This window comes from Cyprinodon variegatus, unplaced genomic scaffold (genome assembly GCF_000732505.1).
Source record: "Cyprinodon variegatus isolate N-32 unplaced genomic scaffold, C_variegatus-1.0 Scaffold142, whole genome shotgun sequence".
Classification (NCBI taxonomy): Eukaryota; Metazoa; Chordata; class Actinopteri; order Cyprinodontiformes; family Cyprinodontidae; genus Cyprinodon; species Cyprinodon variegatus.
In genome coordinates this window covers 1,092,073-1,119,820 of record NW_015150595.1, presented here as the reverse complement: position 1 = coordinate 1,119,820, position 27,748 = coordinate 1,092,073, and the positions used below count along the sequence as shown (strand labels likewise).

Genomic DNA, 27,748 nt, shown 5'->3' with positions numbered 1-27,748 from the left:
CGAGTTACCAGAGAGCATTTGGCAGACGAAAGGAATATCACACACGTTCCAGAGATAAACTTGGAAATTCTCGGATAATAAAGTCGATCATTTACATTCCATAAATAAAAGGGAAAATATTTAACTTTTAAAGATGCTTTCTGACATTGTAAAGCAGGAGTATTCCAACGTTTTCCAGGACAAGGTCTCCCAAACTGATGGTGAGATGGAGCGGGGACCCACTAATTATATATATATATAGTATGAAATAATGTTATATCAAACTGGTCCTATAGTCACTCTGTTACAGATGGAGTAATGTAACTAAAGTAATTTCTCCCTGGGATTATTAAAGTATTTCTGATTCCTGGTTGATGGGACAGGTGTTGTGAATGAAACGGTGCCCAGCTTGACAGAGCTCCTGTGTGTCGCTGAATGTGAGCATTGATGACTGAAAGACATCTTCTGCCTCCATTTATCTGTTTACTACAGTGTGTTAAATTCATGTTAATGTGGATTTAAAGACATTTTAATTATTGGAAAAAAATTGAAGGGGGGAATATAAAAAAAAAAAAAAAAGGTCTAATCAACCAAAACTTTCGCGACCACCATGCAGCACCTTTTTTGCAAAGAGTTTGCAAAAAACAAACTCATTTCTCACAAAACTAAAAAAAAACCTTATTAAATCTGATATACCCAACAACAACAACGATGGAATGTCATCTAGCATTTAGGTGGTAAATCTACCAGGTGCGCTTCTGGATTTTCCCAGAAGTGTCCAACTCCAGCTCTTGAGGGACTCTGTCCCGCATTTTTTAAACGTCGAGTTCCTTTGATTGATGATAAACAGGTTTTTGCTGAACTCCAATCATCTGAGTCAGGTGTTTTAAAGCTCTGAAGCATCTAAAACTTGGTGTAAGGGATAGTACATTTGGAAACGACTTCTCTTAGGTGCAGGTTTGCCATTAACGCTTGAGACAGGATCTGACTGAAGATGTCAGGAAGAAGCTTCAACATGGCTGCATCAACTTTATGGCATCATGCTGCAAAAACTAATGCTTCAACCTCAGTAACCTCCGCTAGCGTTCACATTTTCTCATTTTTCCTTTCACCTCCAGTGGCCCTAATACTTGTATCTAGAACTTCACCCACTGTCGTTTCTTTTAAGCCATCCCTGATCGAGGGACAGTGTTGGTGGCATCCTCCCACGTCTAAACCAAAACACAAGAAGGTTTCTGTTCAGGTTCAGATCAAAGTAAAAGTTTATTATTTTATCTAAAAATTAAAGAGTCAGAGAATCCAAGCTGCTTGAAGTCCAGTTTTTAAGCAAAAAAAATGTAATCTTATTTTAAGGGTAAAAATGCTCTTTCATTTGGGAGATCATCTTATTTTCCTGCTCAAATTAAGGGTTAATACATCTATTTTAAGACATTTTTACTATTTTTCAGAACGCACCATATTTTATCGCTATGCTGTAACCCTGATCTCTTAGAAGAATTAACTTAGAAGAAATTTTTTTTTTCATTCCTTTTGTTGTGGGTTTTATGGGCTGGAAGCTCAAATTCTGTAACACTAAACAAATAAATACCAGGAATCTATAATCCATGAAAGTCAGATTCTTTTATTGAAATAAAAAAAATCTTCTTCATGAACGTTTTTTGGAAAGAGTTTGTTTAAAAAATACGGCTCTCACATTTCGTACTGAAATAATGATTATTTTAAAACCAAAATCAAGTCTATGATGCTTCAAGTGTCACATTTAAGAAGTCAACAATTAACGTTCGACCATTAATTAGGAGAAAACCAAAGTGGCAGAACTGACCCTATGGTGTCGTGCTGTATGTGTTTGGCATCCAGGCTGGAATAAAGGTCCACCACAGGCTCAAAGGATCCCAGGCGACAGTAGAGGAGCAGCAGCAGCAGCTTGAACTGAGCGTTTGAGGGGCTCTGAGAAAGACCCTCCTCTAAGAGCCCTAAACACTGCCACACCATGTCCTCGTCCCCTGCAGGCACAAACACACGGAGACGGTGACGTTTCAGTGAAATTAAAACAGAAATCAAGACTTATTTTTGAAGAGGCTGACCTGTTTCTGTCCACAGGTCGATGAACACATGAGCTGCCATGAGGCAGTACATATCAGAGAACTGCAGCTCCGTCTTCAGGGCACCGCTGCCTGTAAAAAAACAGGAGGCTAGCTAAGAGCAAAGCTAAGACAAAAGGACAACATTTGACCTTTGATCTGATTTAGGCCTTCAGCCTGTGCTCCCCATAGAGGTAGGTTTTAAATAATTGTCATTCGACCAAATGGCAAAACTCTGCTGGACTTGAAAGGGTGATGCGTGACCGTGCTGCATTGTGAGATTCTCGAAATCTGGAAACCGGCTTGTTTTGTATTAAAAAAAAAAAAAAAAGGAAAAGGAAAAGGAAAAAAAAGACAGGTTTTAATCAAAGCTTGGTTTTCTGCTTTACTCAGAGCTTTAAGCCTGGCGTACACTGTGAGTTTGTTCAATCGTTGCTAGCTCAAAGCTCACGATGTTTGTTCTCACACTGTGCGACCAGACGCTGTCATGCGATCTTCCTGCTCACACTGTACATCTAAAAACCATGTTGGACTAAGCTTCGCAGTGAGATGGAGCTACTCTGACTCGTCTATTCAGAAGCCAAACGAGTAGAAGAGGAAAAAGATAGAAGTGTCGATGCCTCCTGTGAAATATGAAGCTCACTAGAGGGAAACGTGCTGCCTTGGAAATTTTTGCAACTTGTGCTGAAAGCCCTAAAACGAAAAGGTGACGACGTATTTGGACAAAGACATGGCTGAGCAAACGTGGCTACTATGGTCTGTCAATTTTACAGAAAGAACTCCATTTCACTCGCACCCCCACCATGCTTCTGCGTTTACATCTCAGAAGAAGAAGAAGAAGAATCTTTGTTTGGGCACTGAGCGATTTGCCCATGACGGCCGACTGAACATATAACATGTTTGATTTCCGAAAAGGGCAAAAAAAATAAATAAAAAATTTATACAGTGTATGCCTGTCTTTAAGCTGCTTCAGTTAGCCTAGCCAGCTGTGAATGACCCCGCCTTTTTCCACAATTAACGCCAGAAGAACAAACAGAAATTCGGTCCCAAAGAGAATTTAATGAATCCATATCAATTCCTCTGACTTCAGGTTTAATTTGGTGAACTTTTTGTTTTAAACTCATTTAACTAAACATTTTAAGAAAATGATTGATTATATAAATCCTATGATCAAAAACTGTAATGCATATCCTAATGGCGTTTAGAAGTTAGGTATTGATGAATGAAATGATACTCCAATATATATTTATATTAGAGTATCTTCTGACCCTTTTCTTTGCAAAAGAAAACCAGGCCCAGCATGGAGTCCATTTTTTATTTTAAAAATGGAAAATGAAACATCTAAAACCTGCTGAATATTGATTCAAATATTAAGAACCTTTTGGATTCTGAAGATTTTGAAATTTTTTTAAATCCGATTGCTGGAATTAAAACTGTCCTTTTTGGTCGTTACCTCAGTTTCATGGCTGTACAGCTTTCCCCAAAGTCATAATGATACTGGCATCATTTTAACAGCGAATAAATGAAGTAATGGTGGGGAAATTCAATGTGTGAGCTGGAAATGCCGGTGTTCTGTCAGACCATCATACCCATAGTCAATACCTGTTTGGTGTTTTTTGAAGCGTACCACGATCTGACCTTAAATTGCTTCTTTTTGTAGATGACTAAAGAAATATATGCCCACTGAGGTAGTTCAAAGTCTATTGTTTATACAAAGCTAAATGGATAAACGCAAATCTGACGTCTTGCTCATGCGTATTGGCTATAGGTATGCTGGTCGGACAGAACAGCTCACAAATTGTATTTGTGAATTGTTTAATGATTCGATCATCATGAATTAACCTGATCGGATAAATTATTTTTGTTAACACAGCTCTACAACCTAAAAAGAAAGAAAAACAATCAATCGATGTTTAAGTGTTTGGTGTCACACCTTGCGTTTCTATGATGAACCTACGCTCTGATCTTACTGCTGGTATTCACAACTCTTGACCCTGATGTTCAGAACAGCGTAGGATGCTGAAAGGTCATACCGAACTTCAGCCCGTGGCGATAGTGAGCCTTCAGCTCGGCGATGAGGCGCAGTTTCCCAGGGACGTCCAGAGAGTGATGCAGGCCGAGGGCTCGGGTCAGCTGACAGACGCACAGATGCCGCTGGAGGGATTTGGTGTCCTCTGGGAAGGTGAAGCCATCCTCGCCCTGCTCTCCCAGGGGAACCGCTTCACTGAGCCGGTTGATAAACTGAACATAAAAGATGGCGGCATGTTTTAGAACCCAGCCCTCCACTCTTATGCAGGCGGGACTAGGAATCGCTCCTACCTGGACGTGTTGGTCAGGAGCTAGCAGGTGAAGATAGATTTTCAAGTCTGTGATGCAGCATGGCTTGTCTCCAAACTTTCTGAAGAACTGCACCATCAGCTCTAAAGGTTCGCCTGTTTACATCCAAACAGCAGACTGATTTAAAAATGCACCAGCTGGCTTTAAAACGTGGGTCCGGTCAGAGCTTTTTACCTGGCAGGTTCTCCTCAGGGTATCCTCGCTCCCTCAGTCTGTGCATCAGTTCCAGCCGAGCCAAATAAGGCCCTCTGAGCGATCGAGAGTCTTTGCCGTCCTCTACCGTAATCCTCTCCTCTACAAACCTCACCACCTCCGATACCGTGTGATGTACAGAGCCCTCCGAACAGCTGGAGACACAATCAGACGTTAAAGGAATCCCCTCTTAGCTAGTAGTGAGCTTTGATGGAGCGATTCCACTCACTGGTCGCCGTCTTCTGGCGGGCTCCACGACTGATCCATCAGGTGGAACAGAGAGTCGAAGTAGGAGGGATAGAACTGCCAATCATCTGGACTGAAAGGGAAAACAGACCATGTGTTACTGATCTAACAGAAAGCAGCCAAATCTGCTGTGAAACTGGCTGCTGAATTATTACAGGAGATCAGTTGCTTTTCTATAAAGAATTTTGTTTTGTTGTTGTTGATGCAAGCAGCAAAGAATTTGAAATTTAAGAATATCAATCCAGATTTGAAAAAAAAAAAAAAAAAACTTAATAGAAAAACACATTTTAAGAGTAATTTTGTAGTTTTTTTCAGTTTACAATATATATATTTTTAATTTTTTCTTAATTAAAATTTTAAATGGTTTTTAAATATAAAAAGTAAAGAGTAATAGGTTTAGGTGCTTCCAAAAATATCCCTGGGCGCCGCACAATGGCAGCCCACTGCTCTCCAAGGGGATGGGTTGAATGCTGAGAGTTAATTTCGTAGCTCTTCACTTGTGACAGTGTAATGTAAATAAAACACTGGAAAAAAAAAAAAAAATTTAAATCAAATTTTTAGATTTCATATTTTCAGATTAAATTTATTTTCTTTATTTATTTTTATAAATTTCAGGGGTTTTTTTCCAGATAGATTTAAAGATTTCCATTGTTTTCAATTTTTTCCACAGATCACACTCTCTTAACTTCAAGCCTAATCCAAACGCTCACTCTTGACCAATAAAAATGTTGCTAACCTGCAGACCAATAGAAAAGCATCTTTCCTCCTCTCTTCAGAGCAAACCCCGCCCCCAAAAGGGTGAAAAATATGATGTGTAAGCATTTCATATTCAATTAGGTCGTGCTTTTGGTGGCGCAGGGGTTAGTGCACACGGGCGACCAGGGTTCGAATCCAGCCGCATGTCTCTCCCCTCTCTCATACCTCCTTTCCTGTCAGCCTACTGTCAGAAAAACGAACCACTAGTGCCGTAAAAACTAAAAAAATAAATAAAAATACTCAATTGATCTGATGGTTAAGTAACTTAAATAATGGATTAAAAACCATAAGTATAAGCTTGTGTACGTTTGTTTATTCAATAAATTGGGAGCAAAGATTATATTAAAAAGTTAGTTTATTTTCTTTATACATATTTTAGATTAACATGAGATTACTTAGTTACAGACTCGACTCAATTTTTTGGGACCCACATTTTTGAACATCCTCAACTTAAATGCAGGAAACTTACTGAGGTTAGTTCATTATTATTAGTATTTCTGAACAGCTCATTAGTTAAATATCACTGCATTAGATCTAAGAGGATATTTTTCCAGCTTTTAATACGTTCAGTTTGGTTTTTCAAACCTGGAATTCTCATCTATCAGATTAAATTAATGAAATTTATCATAGTCCAACAGGCTCAACGCCATGAATCGACCTGCTGAATGCAGCGACAAACAAACACAACCAGGCTCACAGGAAGGAGAAAATGTGCGTCTGATTGGGGTATTATTAGCTTTAATCTTTAGCGAGTTCGATCCAAACTGATCATTTCAGGTCAGATAAAAATGAAGCTTTTCAGGAACGTTTATTAATTAACTGCTGGTCTGATGTAAAGAGGAATGAACCAAATGCTTCCATCTGAATATTTTAGGGGTTTTTATCTCACTTTATTCCAGCATTAAAATTTTCCATAGAGAAAGAGGTGTGAGAAAAACGATTAAAAATGATTGCTTCATAAATCTTGACTCACTTTTTCAGCAGCAGCTTCTGGGCCAGGGCGTTGCACTCCGGCCAGCGCTCTAGCCGTGTGTAGAGCATCATGCACTTCCTCTCCCTGCTCTGCAGCTCACTTGTCAGTTTCTCTGTGCAACGATTCCAAAATGCATGAAGAGAACCAAACGTTGAATGCTAACAAGCATAAATCTAAAGGTTTGCATTTGTGGCTCTGAAAAATATATCTGCAATTTAATCACATTTGATCTAAAAACTGACTGGGTATAAAAACATCCCCCACAAGGGAGAAAGGAAAGAGAAGACGTCCGCCTACCTCCCAGTGGACCCCGGATCACTTCAAGGGCTTCTTCACACTTTCCCAGACGCTCCAGGATCATAAAATAAAGCTGCACCTACAATGAACCAGGAAAGAAGGCTAAGATTTAAATGATTCCAAATTCTGTTACTGGGTCAAAGGTTAAGGTTTAAACAAACTCCAGCTGAAAAGGTTACAGAGCATTCCCTTAGAGGATCTAAGAGACAGAAGAACATTTAGGAAGAGCTAAAGTATTCAAACCCTTGTGGATTAAAGCTGGGCATACACTGTGCAATTTTTTTGCCCTTTTCAGATCTACTTTCAAGTTGTGCGAAAATTTTCTGACTGTACGACCTGCAGTGCACAGGTGGTAACGAAGGGGGATCAGCCTCTCACAACCACCTCCTGATCAGGAATCGTGAGGTCGGGAGAAAATCAAACATATTTAATGTTCAGTCGTCCATGGCAGGCAAATCGTTCAGTGCGCAAACAAAGGTTGTTCTTCTTCTTCTTCTCAGATGAAAAGACAGAAGCATGTTGGGGGTACGAGTGAAATGGAGTTAAGGTTTGCTCAGCCATGTCTTTGTTCATATACGTTGCCTTTTCCGCCTTGGCAATTTGTACAAAATTGCACAAATTGCCAAGGCAGCGCGTTTCTCTCTAGTGAGCTTCATATTCTGCTTCTACTGGTTTGGCTTCCAGGTAGACAAGTCAGAGTAGCGCCATCTCACTGCGGAGCTGAGTCTGAGGTAGGGCTGCAACAATGAATCGATAAAAATCGACTTTTAAAAGCGTTGGCAATGAATTTCATCATTGATTAGTTGTGTCGCGCGATTAATGCGTCATCCGCCGCCGTCGTCATCACTGCCACTTGACTGAAACGGGGGAAGAAAAAAAATACGGCAAAGCGAGCCAGCGCCGCAGGTGCGCAAAGGCTGTTATCAAAAGGCAGTAACGTCAACTGTTCTAATGACCGATAACGCAAACGCAAGCTGCATCTCAATTCGCAGACAGCCTGCGCTTCGTAAAGCGAAAAAAGTCGTAACATGCAACTTTTGTAAAAACAAATGAACATGGCACGGAACCACCACTGTTATGATGCAGCACCTGACAAGAAAACACGTTGGAGCCTTTGATGGCAGTGAAGAGAGCTGATCAGCAGGATGTTTGTTTGGTTTTAAAGTGGGGAAACGTACCGTTAGCTCATCTGATGCTTTCCTTACCGTGTTAGTAGGTTACAGACAGTGATAAGGTTGGCTACTTATTTTACTTTTAATTTCATTTGAATTAGCTTAAGCAGCGTTTATATTTTCTTTATAAATAAATTAACTTGCTAATTATGAGGGCAAGGCTTTTAAAGTTCACATCTTCTGGCAAAGATAAAGTTGGGGGGACCTATTGTTTGAACCCCTTAGGGGCTTTTAAAAAAAAAATGTCTTTTTTTGCACTTTATGAAACAAAGTACCCTATATTTTGTGGATGTACAGCTACATTTCTCATGTAAGTTTACGTAGTTTTAACACAATTATTTATTTTTCATATTGCACCAGTACAGTTATTGAGCAACCTGTACTTGTGTGCTTGTTTGTAAAATGTTTATTTTGGAATAAAGAGGTTAATATAAAAAATATTTTTTATCCGATTCATCGATTAATCGAAAAAATAATCGGCCGATTCATCGATTTTTAAAATAATTGTTAGTTGCAGCCCTAGTCTGAGGTGGTTTTTAGACGTTCAGTAAGAGCAGGTAGATTGCATCAGTGTCGTGCTGCACAGTGTAAGAACATGCATCATAAGCTGTACGACGAAACCCTGCGGTTTGCTCGCACAGTGTGAGCTGTAGCTGCGTGCAACGATTGAAAAAAATCACAGTATATGCCCGGCTTTAGATTTCTGCCCATTTTTCTTTATAAAGAGTTCCAGCTCAGTTGGATTGGATTAAGGGGCATCCATTTTTAAGTCCCGCTACGGATTATTGATAGAATGAAGGCCTGGGCTTTGAATAGGCCATTCCAAATGATACAGTTACATACATTAAAGGTAATAAGCTGATAAAGAGACGACACCTTGCGGTTATAATAAGCATCCTTTTCATGCTACTTTAAATTTAGGCTCTTCATCCAAAATGACAAGAACTAAAGGTTAGAATAAGAACAGTAAGCTCTGTGTGTAACGAATCTATAGAATCTATAGAATAGAGGAGTTTTACTTTCTAGAATAAGACGAGAAACTCACCTCTGCTTCTGCTTCGATCTTCTCCTCCTTCACCATTTTCTCCACCATGCGTTCGGCCAGAGGCAGGAACATGGTCTGGGCCAGTTTTTCATCCTTCGCTGAGATCGCCTTGAGAAAAAACTCCACTTTTATTTCAAGTTTACAGAAAAGGGAACATTAAGAGGAAATTGGAAGTTAAACAGCTCATACCTGCATCACCAGACTCATGACAGACCAGAAGTAATACGGATTCTTGGGGACTATTTTATACAAAGCCATTCCAGCCTGTAAAGTTTCAGAAGAAGTCATTGTAACCATTTTATTACCATAAAAGGGTGAGAAAAAAAAGGTGTTTTCTCACCTGCTGCATCTTCTTGTACTCTCCAACTCGAGCGTACGCCATAAACAGGTGAGAGTGATACTCCTCGCTGAGAGGCACCTTCTTCACTGCAGCCTCATACAGCTTAGTCACCAGCTCAGCTGTAAACCAATAGGCGGGGCTTAAATCAAAGACATGCCGTCAGATTTACCAGCAGAAGGCCTAGCCAGGATACTTACGACGGTGCATCTCCCTGTAGAGAATGGTGAGAGCTTGGAGTGAGTTATCGTCGGTGGGCTCTAAGACGGTCACCTCCTGGGCCAAAGCGAAGGCTTCATCCTGCTTCCCCGTCCGCTGAAGGCCGATGGCCTTTAAGACCTGAATGAACGGAGGCAGATAAACACGGAGTTGGAGATGTGATGTCATCAGCATTACGACTGTTCGGGTCAACGCTTACGATGATGGTGTTTACTGAGAGGGAGGCTGTTTGCAGCATCCTGCAGATTCTCTGATCAGTTTGAACCTTGGTACCTTTATGCTGGGTTTAAGGCTCCATAAAAAGGCTGTTTTAGTTTTAGACCAACTCAGATATCACAGGGACAATCTGACCTAAATTTAAAAGCTGTCTGGAAAAAAAAAACATTTTATTCACTTCAAGCAAACAGGAGATTTAAAAAAGGGAAAACTTTTGCATTCATTGATAGTTCTTATTTATCTTTTAGAAAATGTAACAAAAGAAAAGAAGCTTTGAACAAACAGATCTTGCTTTTTTTATAATACAAAATTTGTCTTATGATAAAAGCAAATCTAATGACGTTAAGGCAGGGCTGTACGCTTAGCTTTTTTTAACCAACAGCACTAAAAATTATTCAGAGCACTTTGAAGTTTCTTAAACAGCAAACTTTCTTAAAATTTAAATTAACCTTTCGTTAAGCAGTGTTTTTTCAATTGCTGATTACCACAGACGAAGGTCCAATCCCACTTTACTATATAAGGCTATCCTGAAACTCAAGCCAAGGGAGGAGTTGGATCTAACCCAATTCAAACCTGTAAATCTGGTTAGCAGTGTCGCTAAAAATCAGCAAAACACTAAACGCTGGAGGTCTGTCCTGTTTGCTTACATCTCCAATTCAAAATTAAAATAAACTCTCTTAACTTCATCTAAATACCGTAAATTCCAGACTATAAGCCGCTACTTTTTTTCCGCTCTTTGAACACTGCGGCCTGTAATACAGTGCGGCTAATACATGTTTTTTTTCAAGGCGCGAAAAAACAGACCAATAAAATTGATGAGTATTCACAGAGGTGCTGACCAGTGGCGAGAAATTCTTCACCAAAACTGGCCGCATGTGAAGGGCATCTTTCATTGATGTCTGCCAGTGGGTTCGCAATGCGTGGAGCCGTGTGAAAACATCCAGCATCACCGGCGGGTTTTGGAAGGCTGGGCTGCTGCGGGATGAAGAGGACCGCGAGTGCTCAAGAGAGAGCGACAAGGATGAGACGGAAGTCAGTGACAGCATCCTGGAGCTGTTCCATTCAGACACAGAGGAAGAGGACTTTGAGGGTTTTAGTGCGCAGGAGGAAGAAGAAAGTGATTAATGACTTTTCCTGGTCGGCTGCAACGTTCTGTGCTTTGTTCAATTAAAAGTACCGGTAAAGTATATGCAGCGTTATTTGCGTATTACCGACACATACGTATATTTAAATGTGTTACAGGTAGTTTGAAAAAAAAAAAAAAGCATTCATAATATGTACCGTATTTGTTTGTTTTATCATACGGATTAAATCAAAAGTTAAAAAAAATGCTCATGTGTAATATCTTTATTTGTAAATATCTCATACAATGTGGGAAACCTGCGGCTTAAAATCCGGTGCGGCTTATAAAAGTACAAAATTGATTTTCTTTCTAAAATTAGAGCGTGCGGCTTGTAATCAGGTGCGCACTATAGTCCGGAATTTACGGTAATTTCTGCAGGTTTTACCATAACCTTTGTCATATGGTGATTATTGCTCTTATTTTTCTCTAAGACCAGTGGTAACATGATGCTATATTACTTTTCTAAGGTTTGTGTAGCCCGATAAATGATATGCATGTCAATTATGCATAGTAAGAATAAATTATTTTAAAAAAATCATAATGATTAGACTTAATTAGTCCATGCCTGATGGTGTCAGGGTTACGCTTGTTTAACGCAAAGGATTACATCTTAGTTACCCCCAAATCCCACATCCTCCGCCCCACCCTGCTCCAGACCGCCTGCACAAAACAAAGCCTACAACCTCCATTTGCTCCACTCTGAGGAAGTAGTTCTGTTTTTTTTTTTTTTTATCCAGCATATAGTAAAAAGGTTTAGCCCTTCCTGTTATGGAAAGATCATTATGATACTAGAGAAAACTCAGGATTTTAAGAAAATGTTCACTTATCAGTTAATCTTACTTGATCAATAAAAATCAATCTACTTGAGATTAATTCATTATTAGATCACTTGAATCCCTAATTTATAAACTACATACTCACACAATTAATCTATCGATCATGATATGTCACTCTGATGAAGATCACCAGTAAAAATTTTGCTAAATGACTAATTTCCCAAAGTATCTTAAAAGCTTTGAATGCTCACTGGAGCCATCTAATGGTAATTAAACATTCAACAGCAAGAATCATCCAAGTCCACATGCCTTAATAATGTTTTATTTCTCATTTGGATAAAAACATTAAAAAATATGTGATGAAAGAGCTCTTTAACAAATAAAAACCTCTTTATGAAATCTCAATATTTAAACAGGCTGCAGTCTCTTAATAAAAAAAAAAATAGAGCAGTGTCGGGTTGCATCCTTTTAAAATTAAAACCCCCCAAACATTAAATTTTCAAGATAATGTCTTTATGTTTGAATTCAGAAACTTTCCGACACCCTAAACTTTTTTTCTTAAAAGTCAAACTCTTAAGAATTTTAAGGAAAAGTGGGAACCATTGATTGATGTTTTTGTTCCTCATCTTAAAAATGAGGAATAGAACATCACAGACTAGAAAACCACCAAAGTTTGCTATAGATAAGGAAGTAATAGTGCATTTAAATAGTTAATTCTTTAAGCAGCTCATGACTGATTCTTTTTCTCCTCCAGTCTTATAAAAGCAGCAAATCTATGCTTAAATTTTTTTTTTTAAGTTACAGGAAAGCATAATTTGTCCTTGCAATTTCCAATAAAAAAAAAAAAAAACAAGAACCGAAGCTGATGTGTTTGCAATCAGAGTTGGCGACTCACCTTGGCACAGTGGAGGTCCTTATGTTTCTTCAGCAGTCTATCTGCCTGCTGTATTGCCATCTTGTTGTTGCCATTATCAAGGTAATCTGAGGAAACACATTAGAAGCGCTCAGATTCAAAAGATGTTTTAATTATCATAGCAGGAAAAATTAATAAACTCTTTATCAACAATCCCCTGGTACCAAACATGGACATAGGTGGTATCCATGGAAACGTCACAATCTTGATTACAAGCTCATATAAATCATTTCTACCAAAACAATACAGGGTCTATTTAAAGGTTCAATCTAATCATAAAGAAATTACAAAAAAAAATGTCCTGCAAAACTCACTCTAAAAAGCTCCAGAATAAAAAAAAAAAAAAAAAAGAGCCCATCTGCTGTTTGCAGAGATCTACCAGATTAAAAAACATGCAGTCACACCCAGATTTGGATCATCCAGGAACAGACAACAGAAAAAAACCACCAAAAATCCACTGAATTACAGTCATGTTGGCTAAACCACCAAGTCTATCCTATTAGCCTTATCTGCCAATATCTCCTGTCTATTACCTAGTTTGTTTATCCAATTTGACTGGATAAAGCTAAAAGAAAGGAAATAAATGTATATAAAAATGAAATTGTTGCAAACATTAATTTTAAGCAAAAAAAAAGTTTAGCAAGTTTTAGAAGTAAAGAAAAACACAAGAAAACTTCACATTTTAAGATTTTCCCAAACAGCACCAAAGTTTGATGGAGTATTAGGGCCAGATGTTTGGCTAGAGATGTTTTTCGCTTCTATTTCGAGGAATAAAGTCGCAACCTGAATAGTCATAAAATAACAAGAATCAAGTCGTAACATTACGAGAATAAAGTCGTAAAATTATGAGAATCAAGTTGTAAAATTACGAGAAAAATGGTACGAGAATACTTATAAATTTACAAGAATAAAGTCATATTATTAAGAGAATAAAGCCCTAAAATTACGAGAAACGAGTTGTATGACAACTCTTACAAGAAGCACTTTCTTCCCTAAAATGAGGAAAGTCGAGCATCATGTGAAGTTAAATTTTGGCTCTGGCTAGACAAATAAGGAAATCTTTTAGCAGCAGCATCATATTGGGCATTTGGTCAAAGTGGACTCAGGTTGCTGATTGGTGGAGCTGGTCGGCCGTCATAAGCTGACCGGAGCTTGAAGCTTTCTTTCTGAAATAGCTTGTTGTATGATGACTTGATTCTCGAAATAAAAAAATGAATAAATCTCTAGCCTGGTCCTATTACTCCATCATACCAAAGGCAGGGTGATTAATTTTTTTTTAAATTTATTTATTAAAGACAGCTGTAACTTTAGCTTATGTCAGATGCATCATTCTTTGTACAGGTAATGTGGACATATTGTTTCTAAAGGTTTGTAACCCTATTTATTATATTTCTAAAAGGAGCATTTAGTGTCAAATGTGTTATCATTTTTTTTCCTAATTCAGTCGAGGGGAAACAAATTACTTAATTGTATCCTGATGAGTTCTGTCTCAATTACTGCTGTAATTTGGTTATTCTTTAAGCACAGCATCTTTTAGAGCTTTTAATGAAATACTCTAAGTAATGATTAGATTACCAAATTAGTAGATGATTATTTTCATAATCAGTTCATTGGGGATTAATTGAATTAATCCCTTCAGCTCTACTGTTCAAATAAATAAATATGCCGCTTTTGTTTCAGTAAGTTATATTGTTACAATGTCTGATATTTCTGTTTTACGCCTAATATCTACAGATGCATATAACTTGCTGGTAATATTGTGCATCCCCATCTACAGATTAAAAAAAAATTATAAAAAACAGTGTAAGGCATCCTCTAACCTACATGCGTTAATAGCTGAACAAAAGTACCAATAATTTTATTTTTTTAGCTTGACATAAAAGCTATTATTTGTCCACTTAGGTCTTTTACATTTAAGTAAATACACTTAAATGAATTACTCTTTAAGCACCATATTTTCTGATGTTGGTGAAGATGGAGGGAAAAGGTAATTATCTTACATTCTAATAAAGTCCTCAAAGACAAACTGCAAGTTACACGCCTCCTTGAACGCCTTGTGAATATTTCAGGGTGTGGATGCAGACTGCTGGGTCCCTTTAGGACAGCTGGTTGCCAAAATTAACTGTGGCCAGGCAGTATGTTGTGATTATGTCATGTCTATTCTCTCACCTCAAGCTGCCATCATAGAGGAGGCAAACTGCTGAAAACTCAACATAAATATGCTGAACTCTGACATAACATCAGGATGTGGTTTCTAAGGAGCAGACTTTCTTCAGCTGATTTCTGTTTCAACCATCCCATCCAGGAGAGTATATCCTTTGACTAAAACAACCCAGACTGATAACAGAGTATGAATTGATATGACAATTCAGTTCAGTTTATTTATATAGCACCAGGTCACAACACGTCATCTCAAGGCACTTTAAAGTTCGCCAAATCATACAGTCAAATTAATTCAGTTTTCCATCTAAGGAAAACCAGTTTATTGCATCGACTCATTGCCTCTTTAGCAATCCCTCACACTAAAGGCCAATTTATGCTTCTGACGCATAGCGTCTGCAGCTGTCAAATCTGTCTCTGTCGTCACGGACCTCAAAAAACTTCTGACTACGTGTCGGACGGTCGCAAACCCGCGCAGGCCTCATACGGAGGTGTGCAGACAAAAAGCAGCTGTGATTGGTCCTTGGTATGCCTTTCCAGCTGTCTGTGTGGTCGTCCTTCTCGATTCGGTAACCGGGGCGTGGCATTTTTAAAAACTGAGGAACTACAAAGGACAACTATGACGAAATGTTAATCGAGGAGGTTCGGAAGTACAACCTCTTGTATGATGCCGCAGACAAATTATATAAAGATGCCAAGGTCTCTGCCATCTCCTGGTGGGAGATCAGCCAGATCGTTGGGTGGGACCCAAAGGACTGATTACAAAGATGGAAGAGACAAAGATAAATAAGTGAAGTTCTTGAATAGGCTCCGCCTTGTGCTTTGGCGGGAAACTGCTGTGCCCCTAGAAATTTCCGACTGACGGTGCAGAACCATAACAGCAAAACTGGTTCGTGACCAGACCCAAGCCACATTTGATGTGTGCGGTTTCAGAGGTATAATCTGCCCTTAAACATGCTTGTAGCGACAGTGGAGAGGAAAAACTCCCTTTTAACAGGAAGAAACCTCCAGCAGAACCAGGCTCAGTGTGAGCGGCCATCTGCTGAGGCCGACTGGGGTTCAAGGAGACAGAAGCAGAGATACAAGAAGCAGCTGTAAAAGGCGGCCCCGTCCAGGAAACACAGCCAGGCAGGATGACAGGATTACCCAAAATATAGAAATCTAATGGTTATATAGAGAATAAAGAAACCTCTGATCAGAAAATCTCTAGTTTGATATCAGACTTCTTTTTTTGAAGAGAATGATGGAATCATTTTCCTTCTTCTCTCTGTTGTTGAACAGCAATAATGATGAAGGTTAGAGCTGTACTGCAGGTCCATCCCTGCTGAGCTGAATCTGCATCACTGCACAGAATTCAGCTCAGATCTGCTGTGAACATAAAGGTGACTTTTAAAGAAATCTTCTCAAAGAAAGACATTAACCTGCTTGGTTTATATTAACTTATCTTCCTATGGAAGGTAAAAATCAATGATACCAAACCTGATCATTTCATTTTACCCTGGTCTTTGCAAACTGTTAATTTAGCCTAATTCTTTAAGGGATGATGGATTATTTCGTGATTAAATTACAACAAAAAAGCAAGAAATGCCCATAAAATTATTATAAACTATAACCAAAATAAATCGCATTTCTTTACAGAAAAGGCTCCCTAAAAACTTTAAGGATGCTAACGGAAATCCTTCAAGTATGCTGTTTTTCTTATCTTCTAATTTTTAATGGTTACAAAAATAAACAATAAAGCATGTAAAATTTCTCTGAGATTATCGTACAAAACACACTATCCATCTGTAATAAACGTCTCATAGATCGGAGCTCTGACAGCATCACACTCACCAGGCAGCTACAGAGCATTGTCCTTTACTGTTGTGATGCTAATGCTAACTAAAGGCTAGCTGTGCAACAATCCATTTTAAACATGGGCTACAGAGTTATGTGGGATACTCTTATCAAAAGGGAAGGATTAATATCTCCAAAACTGTGTAACTTTCTCTTACATTTATCAGGAAGGTCTCTACTGACTGACAGGCTAATTAGCTTGACACATTAGCCGCACGCGCTAGCTGTCAAACACCGACCGTTAGCAAAATGAGAAACCTTTTCGACTTTGAGGGGGAGCTACTCCACAGGAGATAAACCAAGGCGGATAAAAAGCTTCCACTCAAATGGTAATGCGAGTAGTTTTAAACAAATATTGTAATATTAGGCGCAGACCTCCGCCGTGGTGTCCTTTCCTGACAGAGCGTCAGCCCGTTGAAGGTGCACTGTCATCGGACGCTGCATGCAGCACAGCCCGCGGCTGGAACTCTAGGGGCCGCGTCACTCCGCTCCAAACTACAACAGCCTTTATTAAACGCATATACTCCGCTACAAAACCCAGCTGTGTGCATCGAACCTTTTATCTCACATAAAGATGGATCTTCTCATTGATTTCTTACCATAAATAGGTCTGAGTCTCCTGTCGTTGGGATCTTGCACATGGCCTCTCGCCGCCATGGTGGAGTTTACCTGCTGCGTAAATGTCCGCGCATGCGCACTGCGGGGCGGAATTAAAGGATTTTTTTTTTTTGTTTCTGCTGAAATCACAATCGTATCAAGTATGGAAAGCCGTATTGTCAATAAATTAACATATGAAACAAATTATTTTAAAATAAGAGGAAGTGGAAAAGTAAAACTTTCTTCTCTCGACACCAAATCAAATTCTAGGTTTATAATATATTACTAGGATTGTATTAGGCTTTAATCACACCCTAATTAAAACTAAGTAAAAATGTATTTGCCCAACAATAGGAAAAAACATATTAAGGAGGCACATTTTGATAAAAATATATAAGTTATATCATATAATATGATATATTCAAGTTCTGCATTATTAAGTTTAAAGTACAATCAATAAGATAGTAGGATGGACATTCTATTAGAAATGTTGCATATATTATTCAGAATAAAATATATGGGTTTGATTGTTGTATTTGAGTTCCAGCACATATTGGAGAGGAAGGAAACAAGCAGGCAGATGAAATGGCAAAGTATTTACTATAAAAAACTATTAGTTTTACAGTTAAAACAAGTAAATTGCAGGGAAAGAGTATTATTAAAGAAAAACTGATGGAAAAATGGCCAAAAAGGTGGGATGAAGAAAAAACAGGAAGATGGTTTTATAAAATTCAGAAGGAGAAATGGAGGATGAAATAGAAAGGAGGAGAGAGTGATTACAAGGTTAAGATTTGGACAAACAGGACTTAATTATACACTTTTCAAAATTCAAAAGCAAACTACTGGCAAATGTGATTACTGTTTAAAATATGAAACAATAGAACATGTTATACTGGAATGTCATAAATATGAAAGGAGGAGAGAGTTTGAATGTATTAAGGAAAAGATTAATTTATTAGATATTTTGAAGAAGAATTTGGGGAGTAAACGTATACAAATAATAATTCCATTTCTAAAGAAAACTACATTATTTCATAGAATGTTTTTATAGAGAGGTATGGGTAGAATACAAAGTTATGTTTAATTATGTAAATTTGTGTGTGTGTGTGTGTATATATATATATAGTATTTTTTTTCCTTAGAATTTGTATAATTGTTTATTAGTCCTCACGAACCACACTCCATACCAGTAAGTGGAGGTCATGCTACTAAATGTTTGTTGCCAACCGCCAATAAATCCAGCCAGATGATGATATAACTATAAAAATATATATACCCTTTTACAACCTTTGTTGTAGAGCTGCAAACATTACATGACCTTTAAATAAAACACAAATTATTATTTTTGGTACCTGCAATAGGAAATCTTTTTCATTTAAAACAAACTGGTTTTCTGGTTCCGTTATTAGGACAGGGGAAAAAAATAGGTTAGATTACTGATATTTGCAGAAAATTGTAAAAACAAAACAAAACCTAAGGTCCAAGCTAATGACAATATAAATACATACATAGATCTAATTGGTTCGATTGTCATTCTATTTTGGAAATGTAATTATCCTCTAAAAAAGCAGATAACGTTTCTTAAACTGGCACATATATTAAATTTATAACTATTAAAGGTTCTTTATTATTTTTAGCCATTGTAGAGGGCCCAAAGAGCCACTTGTGGCTCTGAATCATTGTTGATTCAAAAGTATTTTTAAATACACATCAGTGAATAAAAATAACTTTTAAAATAAAACAGATTTTAATTATTTCTTCCTGGTACATGAATACCATGTTTATTATCACATAACATCACTTTTTTGCAACTTATTCAGGTGGTGCAACTTTTTCATTATTGCATCCCTCTTTTAATGTGTTTTAATGATAGAATTAACTGCACTGCATGCATGTATGTACAGCTCTTTAAGCCGTCTTACTACTCAAATGTTACCTTGCTGCAGACTTGATTGGCTGGACTAGATCAGGCGTCTGCAACCTGTGGCTCAGATCTTTATAACCTCTGCAATGGCTTTTAATAGTAGCCTACAATGATATAAAGAGACAACTAATGTAGTATAATAACAAACATCAATCGAAAAAGAATATTTGATTGAATTTTTACATCCGACTGATATTAAAAGAACCTGAAATATGTCTTTAGATCAGCTTTTGTCATTTGGTTGAAAGATGTTTTGATTTTTTTACTCAAGTATCCTATGGAAGAAAATCTATACCTAATTTTTATTAAACATTTTTACTATATTAGATATTAAACAAAAATATGTTTTCAGTAAAGGGTGTAGAATATTTGTGGCTTTAAATTACTTTTATTCAGCTGGACTTTGAAAAAAAATTGCTCTTTAGATTTCAGTTTGCAGGAGTAGATTGTATTCCGGATTATCAAATCTAAGCCTAAATACACATCAGTTTATACAAAAAAAAGGTTTAATCCCTTAGTTTATGCAGTTCTATAAATAATGCATAAATTATCAGTCCAAATTATAATTTTTTTTTAATAGTTCTTTTCTCATCTCTTCTGATAGTATTTCCTATAATAAAAAAAAAATATCAATGACGACAATGTAGAAACATCCTTTTTTACTTTCTACAACGTTGGGTTTAAATCCATTAAACTCTCTGAGAGGTACAGTCATGGAAATGTAAATCTTTTTCCTTTTGCCTTGAACACAACACTGGCTAGCTTATTTTAAAGCTGGTTTATAAGTGACAGAAAAGGACAAAGTGTTCCTATTATGATATAAATAAGGTAAAGGAGACAAAGAAGTCAAACACTGCCCACTTTATTTGTTCAAATTTATTAGATATTCTGTTATGCTCCATTGTCTATCTTCCTTCACAGCCTGAAAGCTGTGAAACAAAGAAAAAAAGGTACTAATTGTTTTACATTCACTACTAATTCCCCTGAATGTTTGCCTTATCAGAAAGAGAAAAATCCAATACATTATGAGTCTTTGTCCAAAAAAATAAACAAAAACATTTAGAAAAAAAACCCTTAAGATTTTGCAAGTGCTTATTCAGGATTAAAATAAGAAAGAAACAAACAGTATTTTGGACTCCATCTCTTTTCCTATGCTTCAAGCTCTTCCCTCCTTACAGTATCCACCGGCTGGTATCACCGTACAGGGCGACTCCCGTCACCATCAGGCTCTGAGGCCTTTCACTCCTCGTCTCGGGGTCAGAGGTCGAGCTCAGGAGAGTCTGATAGTGAGGGGAAGGCCGCCCTTTAACCGGCCACCTCGTCTGACGCAGTTCGAGACTCATGAAGGTGCTGCTAAAGAAACAACAAAACAGTATAAGAGCAAAAAAAAAAGAAAGTTTAAAAAAATAAAACCGAGCATGCAAATCTAGGCTTTGTCCAACCGCTTGTCCTCATGAGCCGGCGATATCAGATCTGTGTAAAACACGCCGCCGCTCTCTATCGTCTGCAGCAACACATTCATAAGCATGGATGAGGTACAGCTGGCGCCGCGTTGCACTCTGCCTACAGGGCGGATACCACCTGCCGTCAAGAAATAAACAGCGGCACAATATTAAACGAGAAACCCTGACGACGTTAAAAGCCCAGTGAAGTTTATATCTACACTTTGTCCACTTTATTATGGGATTTAATAAGAGTACAGTTACAGTATAGCTTCCATTTAACTGTTTCTACACCAACGACCATAAAACCTTAAAAAGTCTAACACCTCGAACCAGGATAGCAAGTCGTAAAGCCATGACGCCATCTTTAACCTTAAGCTCATGATAAAAATAAAAAAACTCTGATGGGGAAATCTCATGTGATGTAGCCAAAGTTGTAAGAAGGATCTGTTGAAGAAAAAAAATGCGCAAAAGTTTATTAATTGAAGCAATTCTCATCCTAAGCCAGAAAAAAAAAAAAAAAAACAATAAAAAAAGGTTTTAATATTTTTTAAACAAGCTTGGAAAAATAATTGGATATGGACCAAAAAAAATACCCCCAAACAATCCCTAACAAACATGGCGGATTTGCCTGGACCCATTTCTTACAGTTGACAGATTTCTGATTAGGATACATAATGAAGATATAAAACCCCCCTAACCTGATTCATGCACACAGCAATGCACACTCACACTTTAGTTTTGCTCTGGAGGCCGCGCGAGCCGTCCAGTTAAAGCCCTAGCCGAGGAGGAAGGCCATGCAGCGACAGCGTGAGGCAAAATTCAGAAGGCTGGTTTAACCTGGATCTGCAGCTCTCCGGCTCAGACCCCCCCAAAAAAAGAAAAAATCAACGACCGTCCTCAGAGAGCGAAGGCAGTTGGAAAGAAGCGCAGGAACGCACACGCTGACGGGAAGCGTCTCTCCCTTACACTCTGAACAGTAGATCCTAATGGAGCTGCACTGCAGCTACTACATGCAGTGATGGGGAGGAGCACAGACGCTCCACGACCAAACATGAGGGCGGGGCTGAATATGGGCGAACGGAGAAAATAACGGTTTTCTTTACAAGACACAGAAATCACCTAAGAAAAGTACCGGCAGACAGAGGGGAGAGCGGGATGAAGCAGAGGAGGGAAAAACGAGGACGAAACATTCGGACTGCGGCGTGGGGAATCAAATAGAGACAGTTTTATAATACAAGAGAGGATAAATGTCAGACTTCTGCTTAAAGGGAGCGGGTTCTGGCGGGGGCCTGTGTTAGCTAAAAACAACGTTCTAATTGAAAAGGCTTGGAGTCCTGGATAAAAACAAAGCCCATTAGAATCAACTAACAATTACATTTCAGGCAATTTATATTCTGTGCATTTTCTTTCTTTTTTTTTTTATATGTATGCAAAAACATGTATTTTTTTTGTTTTTTTTTATCTTTTTTTGTGTGTTAACTGAGTGAACAGGAGGCTTGTGACAGGGCTGGGATCTGTACAGTACTGTTAACCAATCTTATCAAACCCCCCCAATGAATCATGTGAGACAGGAAGAGAAGAGGCGAAGTCGGGGCCGCTTTCTCAGTGGGGTTGGGCGCGTCTCTGATGACATCATCATGACAGGGTTTGGTTGATTTGCCTCACTGCTCATGAGCAGCACTGGTGCCTCGAATCGGACCTTTTTGACGCAGCTGGAGGAGGAGAAAAACAGAGAGTCAGGAGAACGGAGAGAGAGAGAGAGAGGATGCTTGATTCATGTTACATCTGTGAGCTCAGAGCGATGCGCAGGAAACAGATGAAGGTTAGCTCAGGTTAGTTTCCATCCAACACATCAAGTCCTTTAAATAAGAGTTAAAAACCATAGTTTTCTATTGCTACAACATTGCCCCTCCCCAGCCTGTTGCTGCCCCTTGCCAGAAAGCTGGCCTAAGGAGGCCCTCTATAGATTTATTAGAGTTAAACTTGATATTTAATATTACTCACTAAAGGTCAACAGTTACCATTTTTTGTTTATTTGATTCCACTAAATCTTACATCCCTTTTTTGTCAACAATTCTTACATTAAATCAAGTCATCTAAATGTTTAACATAGCAGGGTGAATTTTAAGGCATTTCTGTTTATTTACATCAGGAATAAATCCTGTGATATAAGCGGTTTTACCTTTAATGTGTCAGTTGATTGATTACAAAGATTAAAGTATTTTCATATAGCTTCTAGGACAATAAAGGAGCAAGAAACAACCTTTTATTATATTTAGATAAATCAGTGTACACAAAGCGTTCCCTGATACTGTTTACTTTGTCTTTTTTGAGGCTGAAAATATTTTTTCCCTGGGCGCTACTAGCTAACCTCACTAGAAAAACGATCTAGGAATAAGTAAAAAATTTCTTAAATTAAGTGTATTTACCCTTAATTTGAGGTCATAAATGAGATAGTTTGCCAATGGAATGAGTATTTTTACTCTTAAAAAAAGATTATTAGATAAAAATGCACTTAAAAAAAGACAATGCAATTGTGTTTTTCCTATTTTAAGTGTAAATTGTCTTGTTCCATTGGCAAAATGTCTCTTTTACCTCCTCAATTCAAGAGCAGACGCACTTACGCACACACATTTTGATCAGGTGTGGAGCCGAGCTTTAGTTCCCCACCTGAAAGACTGTTCCCATAAAATCTGTTATGGGAAAAAAAAACATTTAACAATGCATACATCCCCCTGCACCGCCATGTTTATTTTGGTTCCGCTGTGGGATTGGTAGGCTTGCTTTAATTGGTAATTCTGCACTGTGATTGGCTGACCTGTTTTGGGTTTGGTAGCCCTGCTCACATTGTCTTATTAGGCAACTCAAAAACGAGCTTTGCTTACTAACTAACGGAGAAACAACTGTATTTTAAAGGAATAAATTATAAGCCAGTAGGGGGCAATAATTCACTCAGAGCCTTTGTATGCAACCAGTTGAGCTACAGGGGTAGAAAATCATCAAGCGTCTGAACCCAACAGGGTATGGAAGATGATTAGGGCCAAAAAATGGATTGTAAATCAAATTACCTAAGACTCTATCAAGATTACCACTTCCATAAAGTAGGAATATTACAAGTAGTCCTAATTCTATGAGAGTAATTCTGAGATTAAAGCCAGAATGTGAGAATAAAGTGAAAAATCCAAAGCTTTATGTGGCCATTTTTTTTTCCTTTGTCCCTAATCCTCTGCCATATCAATGTCCCTTTCAGTCTCTGTTACAATTCTTCCACTCAGGCTTCTAAGCTAAAGCTACATGTTATTAAATTATACTGTTTATATACACGTCTAGTTTATTAGAAGATGATTTTTATGATACTTTTAGTCTTTCCAGGGGGGAAAAGGGTTTTAGAATATATATTTTTATGACTATATAAATATTTTTACAATTTGTTTTGCAAAAACGTACATTTGCAACAAACCACAGAGTCACTGAAAGGAGACAGGAGGACTCCTCGTATTACAGCTGTTGAGCTAATAGCAGCACACCTGTTCAGACTGGTGACCTGCTGGAAAATTACTGCTAAAGTCAGAGGGAGGTTTTTTTCTAGGTCACTGCTTTGGAAGATGTTTTTATCTTAAATAAAAGTAATATAATTTCATACATGCAGGAATATTCTGTTCTTCTAATTTAATTTATGTTTGTTGACTTTGGTGATTTTTATTTATATTCTAGGAGAATCCAGCGGCCCACGCCCCAATTTACCAACTAAAGAAACATTAGGCAGGGAGAAAACAAACAAAAAGAAATGGAAACAAAGCAGCACGAGCTGGAAGAAAAGATTAGCATGTGAGTGAAAATGGCAGAGACAAGTGAACAAAGAGCAGACAGTGAAACATTAAAACATAACAGGACCCTCTTCTTCCTTTATGGATCTCTGATGGGATCTTTAAAGCTTCACAGCAGAACCTGATTCCTATAAGTGCATCTGAAAGCACCAGAGCATCAGGATCAGGTTAAAGAGTGACCATTAAAACCCTGATTCATTTCTGTGCAAATCATCCGACACCAACAGATGAGTCCATGAGATGTTCAGAAGCAGAAGTAAAAATAGTCAAAGTCCAAAGTTTGGTTTGTCTCCCTTTCATGGCATTAAAATTCCCTTTAATTATTTTAAACTTGCTAAATCTGTAAAATAACAGCTGAGATGCAGATCAAGTACCGCTCCTTTCTAGGTTAGTAATTAGGTTAATGATCAAAACTTGCTCCCTTCATCATTATTTAAATTTTGCTTTACTAAAATGACATCACAGCAGTCAGGACACTTTCCAAATCATCAGCAGATCATTTGGTGCTCATCACAGCTTAGCTGGAAGCTGACGTCCCAAAAACAAACCGTTTACACATCAGAGGCTCCTGATTGCTCCTGTTATATTTTAGCATTAGCTTGAGTTTCCTGTACAGCAGCTCGACATGATCCTGTCTTTACCTTTGATGTAAAACACTTTGAAAATCAGATAAAACTCTTGTTTACATCTCAGATGTTGGCAGAGGTTTGCAAAATAGTGACCTGCTTGTGACCAATCGGAGCACATGAGGTCAGCCTTCTGAGCTCTGGATACATTAAAACCTGTCAAGCTGCAAACGTAAGCAACATTCAAGCGCAGATTAGATGCTTTTTATTTCTAAGGATAATGTTAAGGGAAAAGTGTTGCTTCGAATTGGACAAATAAAACAGACCAAGTGCCTCCTGGAGGTTCAAACAGATGACGTCTAGCCTTCCGCTAAAGAGACGAACATATTAGGAAAACTAAACAAGAAGATATGGAGAACTTTATAAACGGTTGCTGAAAATCTAGAGGTAAGTCGGGACTTTATATCTTTGATCTCAATTCATTAATTAGAAACATTTTGCAATTAACTGTTCTTATACTAACATGCCAAGCAGGGAGCTGCTTTAAAACCACGGCTTGATATGCAGCCTTTAAACCTAAATTAAAACTCTAACAAACTGCTCCACCACCTCTGTTCTTTCTTCACTCCTTATCTTTATGCCCTCGACAATATGTAGCGACAACATCTCAGCTCACTCGACTTCATCTCTGCACTTACAGTATGACTTTATTAACTGTATGTTAATGAACCACTCAAACCAGCCATTTAAAGACAGGTCTTTAACACAAAATTCTCAATATCCAATCATATTTGTTAAGCAATTCCTTATGCAGAGCAGTACTATTATAGTTCCCTCAATATCAAGGCTGCACTTTAAAAAATAAAATTGTCTAGAGCTGTTTTAAATGAAATTTCTTTTTGTTAAATAAATCTGTCTAAGTCATTAGAAACTGAACTTTATCTTCTGCTTGCAGCAAATATAAAACTATATTGGATTCTTTGTTGCTATATGTATTTTTTCCCATATTAACTAGAAGGAATTATGCTAAAATTAATTTTCACACTTGAAATTGCATAGAATATTATAAGTTTCTAAGTAAAACTTTCAACCAATCCTATGTAGACTATAGCTGTTGTTATACCATTTTTATGTAGTTAATTCAGTAAACAAGGGATTAAGCCATGTAGGATCATTAAAGTATTTCTAAATGGCTTAGTTGGCAGCCTGTGATTGTATAGATGTATTCTCATGTCCAAAATATCAATAAATATTTTGGCAAACAAGTATATATATATGTATATATATATATATATATATATATAAATATATATATATATATATATATATATATATATATATATATATATATATATATATATATATATATATATATATAAAATACTGAAATGTGATCAAACTTTTAAACCACGCCAACATTTCTCTTTTAAAGCCAACTTTAAATTAATTTAATTGAGGGATCCATGGTAGAAAAACAGGGTTTATGAGTGAAAATCAGAGTGAGAATGGACTAAAGAAATAAAAGGATGAAAAGTACAAACATCTGTAAACAACAGCTGTGATCCAAAACATGAAGCAGACACGTCGGACAGCGGCGAGAGGAGGAGAACGGATCCATGCAGCTCTGCCACCTGTGGTGCAGAAACTTACTCAGCCTGCCTCTAGTGTTTGACCTACAGCGCAGAGCCTCTACTCGTCTGTTGCAGTGGTGCCTCGCACATCACCTTTCTGACGCATCTGATGTGACATTTAGGAGTAAATACAGGTTAAATCAGGAAGATTTTAAAGTAAAGCGTCATCGCATGCAACCTGCTGTAATCATAACATTGAAAAATTACTGGATTGAAACTTCAGCTGCAATAAATCACCCAAAGAAAGAGGGCAGCATGTTCTAGTTCAGGTCTGAACATGAGAGGACAGAATGAATGAATTACCTCCTCCAGCTCTTTCTGGGTCTCCTCCTCCATCCGCCGGATGTCCTCCATGGTCAAACCCACCCATTTATCGATCCAGCAGAACAGCTGGCGGTGGAAGTTGGTGAAAATTCGCTTTTCTTGCTGCCGAGAAAAAAGACAAACATGTGGTTTTGGATGAGAGTTTAATATTAAGGAGATTAAAGATCTATGAAGCAGCTGGACTTAACATATTCACATACAACATAATTATGGAGTGAAATTTGTATGTTTTGTAAATAAAAATATGAGAAACAAAATGGTAAATTCTAATAAAAAAAATGCAATCTAGAAATAAAACTTAAAAATAAAAAGTTTTAACAAAAACTAAATGTTTTAAGAGTAACATTGCTGTCTTCTTAGACCGTTTTTTTTTTTTTTATGTTAAACACTGATTTTATTTTCATATTTCAGTTATGTAGGTTAATTTTAAAGAGGTTTAAAAAAAAAAAGTTTTTCAGATGTCTCATTTCAGATTGAGTTTTACAAGTTGTAGTCTTTAAAATTACGTTTTCCAGATCACATTCTCTTCTCTTGAGTCCGGAGCAAAGACGCATTTCTATTGGTTTGCTGAACATTGGTAACAACATTTCTATTGGTCAAGAGTGAATACAATTTTAAAAGAATGCAACTCATAAAAATCAATCTGAGAACCATAAAACAAATTATAAAATCTGTGAAAAAAAAAAAAAAAAAAAAAATGTTCAAATGTTCAAAAATAATCTTAGAAAGAAGTAAATTTACTCTTAAAAATCATTATCCTAAAAATTTTGTTCCAG

General features: G+C 37.5%; 2 protein-coding genes across 2 annotated transcripts in view; both read right to left on the bottom strand.

The window, feature by feature from the left end:
• Positions 1 to 17,362, bottom strand: part of naa25 (N(alpha)-acetyltransferase 25, NatB auxiliary subunit) — a 29,199-nt gene extending 11,837 nt beyond the window's left edge. Inside the window, exons 1-14 of the mRNA XM_015376833.1 lie at positions 17,258 to 17,362; positions 12,645 to 12,730; positions 9,616 to 9,754; positions 9,419 to 9,537; positions 9,268 to 9,342; positions 9,079 to 9,186; positions 6,862 to 6,940; positions 6,565 to 6,676; positions 4,819 to 4,908; positions 4,572 to 4,744; positions 4,380 to 4,492; positions 4,094 to 4,301; positions 2,064 to 2,153; positions 1,802 to 1,982 (exon numbers count right to left, since the gene is read on the bottom strand). Coding sequence (XP_015232319.1) covers positions 1,802 to 1,982; positions 2,064 to 2,153; positions 4,094 to 4,301; positions 4,380 to 4,492; positions 4,572 to 4,744; positions 4,819 to 4,908; positions 6,565 to 6,676; positions 6,862 to 6,940; positions 9,079 to 9,186; positions 9,268 to 9,342; positions 9,419 to 9,537; positions 9,616 to 9,754; positions 12,645 to 12,730; positions 17,258 to 17,315 — 1,631 coding nt within the window. The 5' untranslated portion in view covers positions 17,316 to 17,362. The remainder of the gene's footprint in view (positions 1 to 1,801; positions 1,983 to 2,063; positions 2,154 to 4,093; positions 4,302 to 4,379; positions 4,493 to 4,571; positions 4,745 to 4,818; positions 4,909 to 6,564; positions 6,677 to 6,861; positions 6,941 to 9,078; positions 9,187 to 9,267; positions 9,343 to 9,418; positions 9,538 to 9,615; positions 9,755 to 12,644; positions 12,731 to 17,257) is intronic.
• A 4,659-nt stretch (positions 17,363 to 22,021) lies between these two features.
• Positions 22,022 to 27,748, bottom strand: part of LOC107086077 (phosphatidylinositol transfer protein beta isoform-like) — a 26,457-nt gene continuing 20,730 nt past the window's right edge. The window contains exons 10-12 of the mRNA XM_015376825.1: positions 26,952 to 27,074; positions 26,668 to 26,754; positions 22,022 to 22,336 (exon numbers count right to left, since the gene is read on the bottom strand). Coding sequence (XP_015232311.1) covers positions 26,707 to 26,754; positions 26,952 to 27,074 — 171 coding nt within the window. The 3' untranslated portion in view covers positions 22,022 to 22,336; positions 26,668 to 26,706. The remainder of the gene's footprint in view (positions 22,337 to 26,667; positions 26,755 to 26,951; positions 27,075 to 27,748) is intronic.